The following is a 13,471-nucleotide window of genomic DNA, read 5'->3' as shown; positions in this document are numbered from 1 at the left end:
TGCATTGTGCCAGTGCAGAAGCCAAAGAGTGATGATGTACACATTGCGATAGACTTGTCTCTATTCATTATCTGCTGCAGGTGCTAGTGCAATCTGGCCCAGCAATTTAACTTGACAAGTAGGATCAGAAAGGCATTTATATTTCTTCCTTTCATGGATAATAGAAGTGGTTGACTCCGTTATGATAAATAGACAAATTTATACAGTCTTTTCTTGTTTCATATTTTCTTGTGTGTTTATTACTGGTTGGTGGATGGTGTGATTTTGAAACTGCTTCGTGTATCTGCAGGCTGGGGTAAATTTGCTCGTCTGACAAGGGCACTCACAAGCAGCAGAGGTGTTTTACAACAACTTGCTCCCGCTGTGCATAAAGGAGAAAGTATACACAAGCACTCACGGCTGGCTGAGGTGAGGCTACTAATAAAAAAATGGTTGTGAAATTATGTCAAACAAGTTAGTCTTTTCCTTATTGTGTAGGTGATAAAGGAATAATTTGGCTCTGTCTAACATTTTCATAACCATGGGATATTTTAGTCAGTTTGCAGTCAATCAACTACTTTCCAAAGGAAGTAGTTGAACAGGGTAAAATGCAAAAGTTCAAGTGGTGTAATATTTCAAAGTGTCATAAACAATGAGGAGGATAGCAATCAATTACCAAAAATCAAGTGGCAAATGAAATTTAACATGGTGAAATTATCTATTCAATTAAAAGAGTAAGATGAGTTACTATAAACCATATAGCATTGTCTTATAGAGTATGCAGGAACAGGGTGTACATGTGCATAAATCTTTGAAAGCTACATGACGTATTGACTAAGTGGCTAATAAAGGATATGGAATCCTTCATACTATATATGTCATAGTACAAAAGGAGAAAAGTTGTGTTAATTTTGATTTTCACTTCATTCAAGAGATGTGAGCTTTGTGGGCTGAACCAGCATTTGATTGTCCACTATCCTTGAGTAGGTGATGGTGAGCTGCAGTTCTTGAGGTGCAGGTATAGCTGCACTGTGATTAGGGAGAGAGATTCAGTCATGATAATTTCCAAGTCAGCTTGGTGCGTGGCTTGCAGGACAACCTCCAGGCTGTGGCATTCCTATGCTTGGGCTGCCCTCACATTTCTAGCTGAGGTCATAGGTTAGGAACGTGCTGTCTTAGGAACCTAGTGAGTTGCTGCAGCTCCTGTGTGTGAGTGAATGGTTGTGGCGGGTTGTTGGTCAAGTGAGCTGCGACGTCTGTACGGTGTTGCGTTTCTTGAGTGTTGTTGAACTTGCACTCATCCAGGCAAGTGAAAGCTGTTCTGTCACACTCCTTGTAGGTGGTGGGCAGGCTTTATGGAGTTAGGAAGTGCTGCAGCATTTCTTCTCTATGATCAGTTCTTACAGACTATTGTGTAAAAATTTCGGTTCATTTTCTGAACTATAGTAATCCCCCGGATATTGATGTGGGGATTCATTGCATTATATTGCCATTGAAGGTTGGGGGTGGTGGCTGGATTTTCTCTTACTGGATATTGCCATTGCTGGTACTTTTGTGGTGTGGCCTGGATATTGTCCGTGTTTTGCTGCATTTCAGTGCGGACTGCTTCCTTATCTGAGGAGGCACAAGTGGTGCTGAACATTGTGTAATCAATAGTGACCCTCCCTAGTTCTGAGGTTTCAGTTGAAGAAAGGTCATCACTTGTTGTTCTAGGCTCAACCATACTCTGCTGCTTCATTAAGCAAATGAATATGGTAGGGCCTAGGAATTACCCTGAGGAACTCCTGCAGAGATGTCCTGTGGCTGAGATGATTGACCTCCAACCACCAGCAGAGGAATTCCCCTTGATGCCCACTGACTCCAGTTTAGCTAGGGTGCTTTGATGCCATACTCAGTCAAATGCTGGCTTGACATCAAGGGCAGCTACGCTCACATCATCTCTGGAGCTGAGGGCCATTGTCCAAGGTTTACACTAAGGCTGCAATGAGTCAGGAGCTGGGTGACTTTAGTGGTGCCCAGAGGGAACTTCTGTGAACAGAGTGCTGCAGAGCAAGAGCTGCTTGATAGCAGTGTTGTACATTGCTGATGTTCAAAAATAGACTGATAGGGCGATAATCGGCTGGGCCGGATTGATCCTCGCTCTTGTGAACAGGACGTACCTGGGCAGTTCTTCACATTGTTTAGTGGATAGCAGTATTGCAGCTGTACTGTATCAGTTTGGCCAAGGACATTTCAAGTCTTGGAGCACAAGTCCACAGTAGTACGGTTAGAATGTTGTCAGGACCTATAGCCATTGCTGTATCCATTGCCTTTAGCCTTCTCTTGATATCACGTGCAGTGAATCTAATTGGTTGGAGACTGACATCCATCATGCTGGGAAATCCTGGAGGAGACTGAGATGGATCAAGCATAGTACACATCTACCTAAAGCACTGATAAGGACACAAGTGAATATTCTAGGCAGCAGAAAGGATATCAAGCCCTGGAGAGAGTTAGGAAAAGATTTACTAGAATGTGGGAATTCAGCGATACCAATTTTTATCCCGAAATCTTTTTTTTACTAATGTTGACTCTAAAATTTCTTCATATATATGGTTAGGTAAAACATATTTACAGAAGACAAAAAAGGAAGGCGGGTTAGCATTACCTAATTTCAGATTTTACTATTGGGCAGTTAATATTAGATATTTGTTATGTTGGTTGAAAGATGGGGGTGGATCTTTTGGCCTTTGTTGGGTGAGTTTAGAAACTAAATCGGTATCAGCTTATGCTTTGGGTTCTATTTTAGGGACTTCTCTCCCTTTTGCTCTTTCTAAACTGCCGAAACGAATTGACAACCCGTTAAACATACATTGCGTATATGGTTTCAATTTCGGAGATTTTTTGGGTTGACTCAATTCGTTTTAAATAGTCCTATTGTATCTAATTGTTTTTTTCACCCTTCCGTTATAGATCAAGCTTATTCAGCTTGGAAAACTAAGGGATTACTAAGATTTTCTGATTTATTTTTAGATAATTGTTTCATGTCTTTTGAACAATTATCCAACAAATATAACTTGCCGAGATTTCATTTTTTTAGATATTTACAGATTAGACATTTTTTAAGTTCTGTACCCTCTACGTTTCCAAATTTTGTGCCTTCAGTTACTTTGGAGAGTTTATTTGAATTAGACCCTTTTCAAAAAGGGTTTATTTCAAAACTTTATAATATAATTATGAAGATACGTTCAGAGCCTCTTTATAAGACTAAACAGAATTGGGAAAGAGAGCTTAGTTTTAGTATTTCTAGTGAGAATTGGGATAGAATTCTTCAATTAGTTAATACATCATCGTTATGTGCCAAACATTCACTAATACAATTTAAGGTTGTACATAGGGCCCATATGTCCAAGGATAAATTAGCTCATTTTTCCTCTCATATAAGTCCTATTTGTGATAGATGTCATTCTGAAATTGCGTCTTTAACTCACATGTTTTGGTCGTGTTCATTTTTGGAGAAATATTGGAAAGATATTTTTGATATTATTTCTGCGGTTTTGAATATCGATTTACAACCTCATCCTATTACCGCAATTTTTGGTTTACCAATTTTAGACTCACTGCATTTATCTTCTTCAGCCCGTCGAATGATTGCATTTCTAACTCTGATGGCTAGAAGATCTATATTGTTGAATTGGAAAGAAATTGATCCTCCCACTGTATTTAATTGGTTCTCTCAAACTATGTTATGTTTAAATTTAGAAAAAATTAGAAGTGGTACTTTTGAGACTTCTATTAAATTTGAAAAGTTATGGAGACCATTTATTCAACATTTTCATATGATGTAATATGACCCTGTGCCAAGTTCATTTGATTTCCCAGCTTTTAGCTTATGTATTTTGAGAGGACCGGAAGTGACGGCATTGATGAATACTTATTTTTGTGAGATATTATAAACAGCCCACTTTTTTTTCCCTTCTCTTTTGTTTTTTTTCTTTTATATTACTTATTAGTTATAGTTATTAGATTAGATTAGCTAGTTCTGCATTATAAAAATTTTTTTTTGTTTTTTTTCTTTTTTCTGTTTTTTTATATTATACATTATGAAATATTTAGATTTACTATGTCCATACATATATCTTATGGCTTATGTCTTGGTAAACTCATTTATATTGTAACTATTATGTATGTTTTTTTTCATATGTAATGGAATGTGTATGTTGGTAATTTCTTTATCAATATATCATCTGTATTCTGTCCATATTACTAATATTAATAAAAAGATTTAGAAAGAAAGAAAGGAAAAGATTTACTAGAATGTGGGAATTCAGCTGCAAGCTTAAAGGAATAAGATTGTTCCTCTTGGCAATAAGATAAGAAGGAGTTTTGATACAAGTACAGAAGATAATGGCAGGTTTAGATAGGTTAGATAGAGTAACGTTATTTCTTTTGGAAGATGTTCAAAGACCTGGGGTTCGTGTTTAAAGTTTTGGGCAAAAGATGTGAGGAAATTAAAAAAAAACATTTTTACTTAGAACAGTTAGAATCTGTATTTCATCACCAGTAAGAGCAGTGGAAGAAGAATAAATCAGTGCCTTCAAAGGAAATTGGAAAGATGTTTAAAATGGAATAATTTTGTGGGGATGTCAGGAAAGAGCAGGAAAATGTCACTGACAGGCTTGCTGTCAAGAGGCTAAGGACTGAATAGACTGAAAGGACTTATTCCTGTACCCGAACAATTCTATAATTCTGAAACTGAGGATTAAATACTCACCAGAATCCTGGGAAGAAGTCCTCTGCCCTCCTTCAAAATAGTAGTATGAGGCCTATATCATTCATTGAGAGAAGACGTAAGGGTTAAATTAACATCTCAAAAGTTTGCACCTCTTCACATTCAGTAGATGCTAAAGTCTCTCTGTTGACTTTGTGCTTGATTTTCTGGAGTGGGGTTTGAAATTACAGCTTTCTGCTTCAAAGCGGGAGTATTCTCTTTAAATTCTGGTACCGAATGCAGTAAATATAATCTGACAAAATGATATTCTGCCATTTTATGCTTTCTTAATCATTGTTCAAAGTCTTCAAAAATTTTCATTATCAAAATATAAAATTGCAATGTTTTGCTGGTACTTTTCCTGTCTGTGAGCAGCCAGAGATAAATTTTCAGCTCTGAGTTACTGACGTCGATGTTCATTCATCTCACAGTCAGTATACAAAGATGGCTGATATATTTGTCTGTCACTATTTTCCATAGTAATTCATTATACAGTATGTTAAGGAGATTTTAAATTTCTATCTGAAATCATGCTGTCCACTACTTCCTAAATTTAGTTTGCTGAAAATGTTTTGGTTTGCATCAAAGATTGTTGTGGAATTAAATTTGTGCTATTAAATGACAAATAATTGTACCTGAATCTTGCATTGTAAATAATGAGAGAACTAAAATGGAATCAGGACACAAAAGAAAATTATTATGAGTATTATGCAAATATAATTTTATTGAATGTTAATCACTGATCACTGGATTGTAAGGTGTACTTTAGAAACGGGCTTCAGCATAATATAACATTTTAAACTATATTACAAAAATGTGTATTTAAAAAGTGGATGCTATTAAGCACTTACCCTGTGACGTTTAGCTCTTTTTGATTTACTGATATGATTCTTAGGTGACACTAATAATTGGTTTCCATGGTAAAAATTCTGCTAAGATTTCAGAACTGCTATTACTTCAAACACTTCGTGCTTTGAAGTCCTTGTTGCAAAGCTGAGATTAGCAATTACCAGTTTTCTGAACAGAACATGCACATACCTTTATCATCAAGATGAATAGCAATACACGTACTGCTCTCCTTTCAATTTACTGTTTGAAAACCTCTGATGTTATGAATTATTTAAAACATGATACATGTTGTCATCTTCACTTGTTTAATTTAGCATAGAAACAGGTCCTTCTTAGGATCCTCCTTTCCTTGAACTGCCGAAACTATCTCATTCCCCCTTTTTGCCCTTCTAACTTCCTTCTTAAGTTTACTCCTACTTTAGGACATCTCTTTAACAAACAGTTTCTCCTGTCGACTTTTGAAAGTTCCTGTATCATGCGATCAAATTAGTCTTAGGACTTTAACTTGAGAACCAGTCCTATCCAGTCCATGATGTGCCATGAAATTAATGGAATCATATTCACTGGTCCCAAATGGCTCTCCCATTGACACATTAACTACTTGTCCAGCCTCATTTCCGAAGAGGAATTTCCCTTCTCTTGTACAGTCATCTATATATTGCTTCATAGAACTTCCTTGGACACATTTAACAAATTCTGCTCCATCTAATCCCTTAGCACTCAGGCAGAACAGTCAATATGAGGGGAAGTTGAAATCACCAATTAGTACAACTTTATCTGTGATTTGATGTCTCTTCCTCATATGTGTTAAAATTGGAATTCTACTTAATCTTTGAAATATGGTTGGTGTTACAGCTCAGTGATCCCAGATATAATTGCTGCTCAAATTTGATAACTTTAGTTTTTTTTTATATACTTAGCCAAGCTGTTTGGTAGAGGTTGTTAGTCATGCTTTTCTGGATATGTAAAAGTGGATGGGATTTTATCAGTGCCAACAAATACACTGATATCTGAAAACATTATTGAGGAGTATTATTGATGATTACGAGCAATCACTTTTACACCCTTAAACTCTGATATGTCTACACAGAGGAACATACAATAACATTACTGACCTTTAAGGATTTGACTGTGGAAAACTCAGTGATCCCTGAATACTTGAAATTATTGAAACCAATAAGAAGTTGAGAATTTATCTTTTAAAAACTTAAGTAAAAGCTGAATCGTACTTTTTTTGTAGGGGAGGGAGTGGAATAGTGGTTAGTGTCCATTGGAGAACATAAGTATGTTATAAGAAATCTTGTGCATTATGATCTCTATAAGAGATATTCCAATACATTATATCTCAAAGGAATAAGAGCAGAAAATATTGGAAATGATAAGCTGGTTAGGTAATCATGGAGAGAGAAATAATACTGACTTTTCATGTCAGTGTACTTTCATGGAACTTAATATGAATTCTGAGGAAAGGAAATTGAACTGAAACATTCTCTCTGTTTCTTTCTTTATAGATGCTACCCGAGTTGCTGAGTATTTTAAGAATATTGGTCCTTTTTAGGTTTCTGCATATGCAATATGTTACTCATAGAATATCATTAAATGACTCTGCCTTTGCCTATTTTAAGGCAATTTTTATTCTTTAGCAATGCAATGATCAGGTTTCATAACCTAATCCATACTGCACAATAAGACGTATAAGACCTTCCCATTGTGATTGCATTGATCTGGGCATCTGAATGTTTTGCATCTTCTTGTATCTCCTGAGCTGTTGGTTTTACACTCAGATTCTCCTGGGTGACTATGTACTATGTGCTGTTCTGATTGTTAGTTTGCACCCCAAAGCTTTACATGAAATTAGTAAGAACATCTTACTCTTATGTCATGTACTCAATTGTCCTTTCAAACTGTTTCCACATTTCCAAGGTTTCATTTCAACTGAAAAACCCAAAATAATCCATAATGATGTAAAATAATTGCAGATGCTGGAAATCTGAAATAAAATCAGAAATTGCTGGAAGTACTCAGCAGGTTGGGCAGCATCTGGGGAGAGAGAAGCAGAGTTAATATTTCAAGTCAATTACCTTTCATCAGAATTGACCTTCTAACACTTGACTTATTTACTAACTGCTTGACTTACTAATATTTCCAAAATATATTATTTTATATTAATTCAATTTTAAATTGTAAAGGGTTGGATGAAAGGACCGACTTTGAAGTTGAAAAGACACCCGAGTGTTGTAGAGTGTGCCATTTTCTTTCTGCTAGTGCTTGCACAAAATTTCCTGTATGGGGCAGTATTCATTTGAGGTTAAATTATTTGGCCATCTGAGCACAAGATGGTTTTCCTGGTTGAGAACCCAGTAGGCTTAATTACTACAACACAGTCAGCTTTCACCCATTGGGCTAATGCTGGCATCCAGCAGCATGATGCAATCCCTCAACCAGACCCCTCTGGTTGCCCCCTGAGGGGTTTCAATGAATAGTACAGTACTCAATACACAACTCCTCCTTCAAGAGACAATAGCAGTAATCTCTCTCTTTGTCAATAGGAGACATTCCACCTTGTGTATTCTGCGTTGTCTATAACAACTGCCTTTGCTGTTATCCTGTGTCTCTCTCATTACTGACATGCTGTGTATCTCTCTCATTTCCTGGGTATCAGACCCGAAATAATAGCGATTTTGCGATTCTCAAAAAGGGGGGCGGGGACTTTGCTCCCTTCATTTGTAACACCCCCATCCTTCTAAGGATTTTTACCACAGGGAAAAATTAACTAATACAGAGTCTTACAGAATTTCAGAATCTAACACAATACAAAAGAGTTTTTTTCACTACAGAGTAATACAGTTATACATTCAATTTAGCACCTAAACAGTTAGTGATTACATTGTCATTTCCTTTAATATCTTAATATCTTGTACCTTAATAAATTCCTGAGCATCAGACTCCAATTTAATAACCACCCATTTTTTTATTCCTTTTCTTCAGCAAAACAAAACTAAAGAGTTGTGATCTTAGCTTACGTGTATATTACAAAAGCTTATGCAAATACTCATCTTTATTTTACTTTCAAACTTAACAGTCAATCTTCCATGGTGTTGTCTTTATTATTTACATGCTTTGTCGAAATCCCTTAAAACCAGATTCTATTATTTAAAGTGGCATTTTTCAACCTCCACCCCTTTTCCAGTTAATTCTCAAGTGGTTAGCTTGCTTACCAGTGTGGAATAGGCTTTTGCATGCTCCTTTCATAGGAGTTATTTTATCAACAATGTTTTCCAAACTTAGCCCATCTTCTGAACTTCCACACAATTCTTTATTTTTAAGCAAGTCATTAATTTTATCTTCAGGACCCTTCATTCTATTAGTTTTCAGTTTAGTATCTGCAAGTGATCCCTCTTTGTCCAAACATTTCAAATTCTGCCTCTTCACAGCACACCCTTGAATAACATTAGCGAGTGGGGCACCTTTACATTCCAAATCAAACTTTAATTGATTCACAGGCACCTTGGTAACAAGCCATTGTTCCTTCAGCCTGGTTACTGCTTCTGACGCCAATCCAGACTTTAAATTTTCTTCATTCAATTTAGGAACTACACTTTTCCCTTCTCCTTCAATAATAATATTTACCTCACCACCTTTTATCTCCTCACTAACTTTTAACACACCTTCGAACACAAACAACTGGGAATTCTCGCTTCTCACTAATACCAATAACCCTTTCTTCACTGAACCAAGTCCATCTGACCCACAAGGACTGCATTCCTTTTTAACTGAATCAGATATCTCAGACTTTTCCTGAGTTCCATTACTAGGTTCAGTACCACGTGCATCCACATCTTGAACACACTCAAACGGGACATCTGCCTCTTCCAGGCTTTCAATACCCATCCCCTTTTCAAATTCTAAGTTCCCCTGATCCTCCCAGTTACTCTCTGGCCAACTCCCTTCCAGAGTAAACTCAACCCTGTGGTCTGAAACAACCTCATCTGCCAACCCAGCAGACTCCTTCAAGGTAATGGCATCCTTTTCATCTAGGACTGCCCTCATTTCATTATTGGGAACACTTCAACTTCTTCAAACAGTTCTGTCAAGCCAGACAGATCATCCATGTCCAACCCTGGACCTTCTAACAGCCTTATCTGTTTCTCATTTTTACTCCGTGCCTCTGTAAATTTCCTCCTGGCTAAGGGTAGGTCTACCTCCTCTCCCTTACTCTCTTTCACCTCCCTATTCTCCGTTTTACCATCCTCTAACCCCTCTTGGTACAAGGTCGATAAAAACGTCTCAGCCTAATCCACACAGGACTCATTTAAACTGGTCTCTTTCTCAGCTGCCTTTCTCGACATGCTGCGAGTGATTGCACATGCGGGATAGATCTTGGAATCTAGGGGCGGGTCCTCAACACTTACAGGCTGGCTCGTCAGCTTCATTGCTGACCAAACCTCACCCCCGGCTAAATCATTACCAGGAAGGATGTTCACGCCTTCTTTCAGGAATTCTGATCGCACCCCTATTTCAACTGGTCCAGATACCAGATCACAATTTATAATGATCCTATGCAAAGGTACAGCTTCTGTCCCTTTTCTATGCCTCTCAAAGCTACCTCTCCCATCTCAGGACCAAAATTTAGTACCTTACTGAGAATCAATGACTGCTCAGCTCCAGTATTTCTCCAGATCCACACTGGAACTGGTGTTTCTCCCTCTTTCACAGACACGGTCCCTTCTGAAATAAATTTCTCACGCCCCTCTCATATTCTATCTACCTGGGGCTTCCTCGTCGATTTGCTGATCGACTCAATACAGCCTGTAGGGACTGCTGCTTTCCCTTTTCCTGTCTCCTTCCTTGGAGCAAAGCACTTAGATGCAATATGACCCACATTTCCACAATTAAAACAGGTCAAGCCAGGAACCCTCCTGCCAGCTTGCCTTTCTTCCTCCTTATTTTTACCACTAGTTCCCGGCTTAGTTTCTCCCTTAGCCGGCGGGCTTTCTCTACCATTCCCACAGTCTCTCTGGTAACTCTTATTCGAGGAAAACTTTGTCTTGTGGGTTAGAGCATATTCATCTGCGAACCTGGCAAATTCAGATATGGACTTATTCGGCTTCTCGTTCAAATACATCTGGATATCATCTGAAACACAACCTTTAAATTCCTCAATCAGAATTAACTCCCTGAAACGCTGAAAATCTTCTTCCACCATTTCTGCTGCACACCAACGATCCAAGAGCACACCCTTCTCATAGGCAAACTCTGCATACGTCTGATTCCACACTTTCTTTAAACCTCTGAACTTTTGTCTATAGGCTTCAGGTATTAATTCATAGGTCCGGAGAATGGCCTCTTTTACTTCCTCATAATTCACATGCTTGTCCACAGACAACGCTGCATATGCTTGTTGTGCCTTCCCTTTTAACACACTTTGTAACAACTGATCTCTGGGCCACTTCTGACTCACTGCCACCTTTTCAAAATGCAAGAAATAACTATCAACATCTGTCTCTTCGAACGGAGGTATTAACCTAATCTCCCTACTAACATTAAATCTCTCCTCTCGATCTGCCCCTGGAGCTCTTCGCTCTTGCTTTAACTTCTCCATGTCCAGCTCATGCTGCCTCTGTTTCTCCTTCTCCTCATACTCCCTCTGCTCTTCAGCTCTTTGCTTCTCCTTTTCAGCTTTCCTTCTCCTTTTCAGCTGCTTCCAGCTGTTTTAACCTAATTTCATGCTCCCTCTGCTTTTCAGCTGCTTCCAGCTGTTTTAACCTAATTTCATGCTCCCTCTTCCTCTGTTCCGCGTCCAGCCTCAATTTTTCCAACTCTAACTGAACCTTCTCACTAGCTGGTACCTTTTCAGGGATCTAAAAGCACGGGTATAATAATAATCAATAAGAAATAAGCTCTATCGTTGTCTCAGGGATAATGAATTGTCCGATGGAAATATAAAGTTCAGTTCAGTTCCTACAGGCTGCCATCATTGCTGATCACTGTGTGGCAATTGTTGGAGAAAGAGAGAGAGAAAAACTTGCCGATTTTCCTTGTTATGATCTTGATCCGTTTCCGTCCTTTAGCTAGACCGTTCCGTGGAAGACTTATCACCCAGGCAAGGGTGGACACACACACAAGCCCCCACCGGTCTCATAGCGTTTCTCCTGGTGCGTCTGAGGGGTGTTTCCCAGACCCTACTTTTATCCTCACTCACAGGGTCTCAGGTGTCAATCAGGTTGGGATGATGCAATCCCTCAACCAGACCCCTCTGGTTGCCCCCCGAGGGGTTTCAATGAATAGTACAGTACTCAATACACAATTCCTCCTTCAAGAGACAATAGCAGTAATCTCTCTCTTTGTCAATAGGAGACATTCCACCTTGTGTATTCTGCGTTGTCTATAACAACTGCCTTTGCTGTTATCCTGTGTCTCTCTCATTACTGTCATGCTGTGTATCTCTCTCATTTCCTGGGTATCAGACCCGAAATAATAGCGATTTTGCGATTCTCAAAAAGGTGGGGGTGGCTTTGCTCCCTTCATTCGTAACAGTATTGCTGACGTCACTGGACATCTCTGGCAGGCTTTGATGCACAAAGATAGAGGGATGGAGAATAGACTATGGGAGTGTGGGGGTGCAACATTTCTTTTTGTCAAAGTCTGCAATTTTGAAGAGTTTAAAATGTTTTTCATATCCCGGAAAATTTGCAAACTATTAAGGTTAATGTAAATATGTTGGAAAAAAAGACTATAATTTGAGTTTTTAAACATTAAGTCACACATACCAAACATGATTTAAAGACCATAATACCATAAGACATAGGAGCAAAATTAGGTTAATTGGCCTATTGAGTCTACTCTGCCATTTGATCATGGCTGAATTATATTTTACTCTCAGCTACGTTCTTCCTTCTTCCCATAACTTCTAGTTCCCAAACTAATGAAGAATCTATCAATCTCCAATTTAAATACAGGTATAGCCAATTACTTGACCTCCATAGCTGTCTGTGGCAATGAATTCTACAAATTTACCGCTCTCTGATTAAAGAAATTCTTCCTCCTATTTGCTCTAAAGGGTCATCCTTGTATTCTGAGGGCTGTTCCCTCTGGCCCTAATGCCTCCCATTATTGGAAACCCTCTCTGCATAACCACTCTATCTAGGCCTTTCAGTATTTGATAGATTTCATTGAGGTTGCACTCCCACCCCACCACCAATGCTTCTCGTTCTTCTGCTTCTGGGCCTATAGTCCAGTGAGTACTGGAATACATATTGCCCTTATATTATAGTCTTCTAGAAATGAATGCTAACATTGCATTTGACTTCTTTACTACCAACTCGACCTGTAAGTTAACCTTCAGGGAATCCTGCACTAGGGCTCCCAAGACCCTTTACACCTCTGATTCCTGAATTTGCTCCTTCTTTAGGAAATAGTTTACACCTTTATACCTTTTAACAATGTGCATATTCATACACTTCCCTGCACTGTTTACACCTGCCATTTCTTTGCTCATCCTCCTAATCTTGTGTGGTTTAGTTCATCTGTTCAGGGTGACATCTATCTGCAGACCTTTCAGCTTCCCAAGGACCTACTCCTTAGTATTCTTGACTACATTCACTTCTGTCCTCTGACACTCTTTGTGAATTTCCACAGTGAAGTCTGTTTTAAAATACTTATTCAGTTTGCCTGCCATTTCTTTGCCACCATTATTATCCCCAAAGTAAACGAGTTAAACACAATTTTCACGTAGGCTGAGAATCTCCATTAGAATGGGATCTTTGATCCTTTGTCAGGTCTAACACAGGATTGTCCACTGTTGTCATTTCTCAGGCACTTGTTTCCAAATCACTTGCCAAAGAGAAATAGCTGATCTGCTGCTATGTTCACACTTCTGAAGTATACTATATT

At 38.4% G+C, this 13,471-nt stretch overlaps 1 protein-coding gene across 2 annotated transcripts in view; it reads left to right on the top strand.

Annotated features, from left to right (window-relative positions):
* The window catches only part of kcnh1a (potassium voltage-gated channel, subfamily H (eag-related), member 1a), a 260,110-nt gene that overhangs the window by 33,778 nt on the left and 212,861 nt on the right, over positions 1-13,471 (top strand). For both annotated transcript variants that reach the window (XM_059985791.1, XM_059985790.1), the window contains exon 5: positions 290-408. In XM_059985791.1, coding sequence (XP_059841774.1) covers positions 290-408 — 119 coding nt within the window. The remainder of the gene's footprint in view (positions 1-289; positions 409-13,471) is intronic.

This window comes from Hypanus sabinus, chromosome 12 (genome assembly GCF_030144855.1).
Source record: "Hypanus sabinus isolate sHypSab1 chromosome 12, sHypSab1.hap1, whole genome shotgun sequence".
Taxonomy (NCBI): Eukaryota; Metazoa; Chordata; class Chondrichthyes; order Myliobatiformes; family Dasyatidae; genus Hypanus; species Hypanus sabinus.
This window is presented reverse-complemented; position numbering and strand designations above follow the sequence as displayed.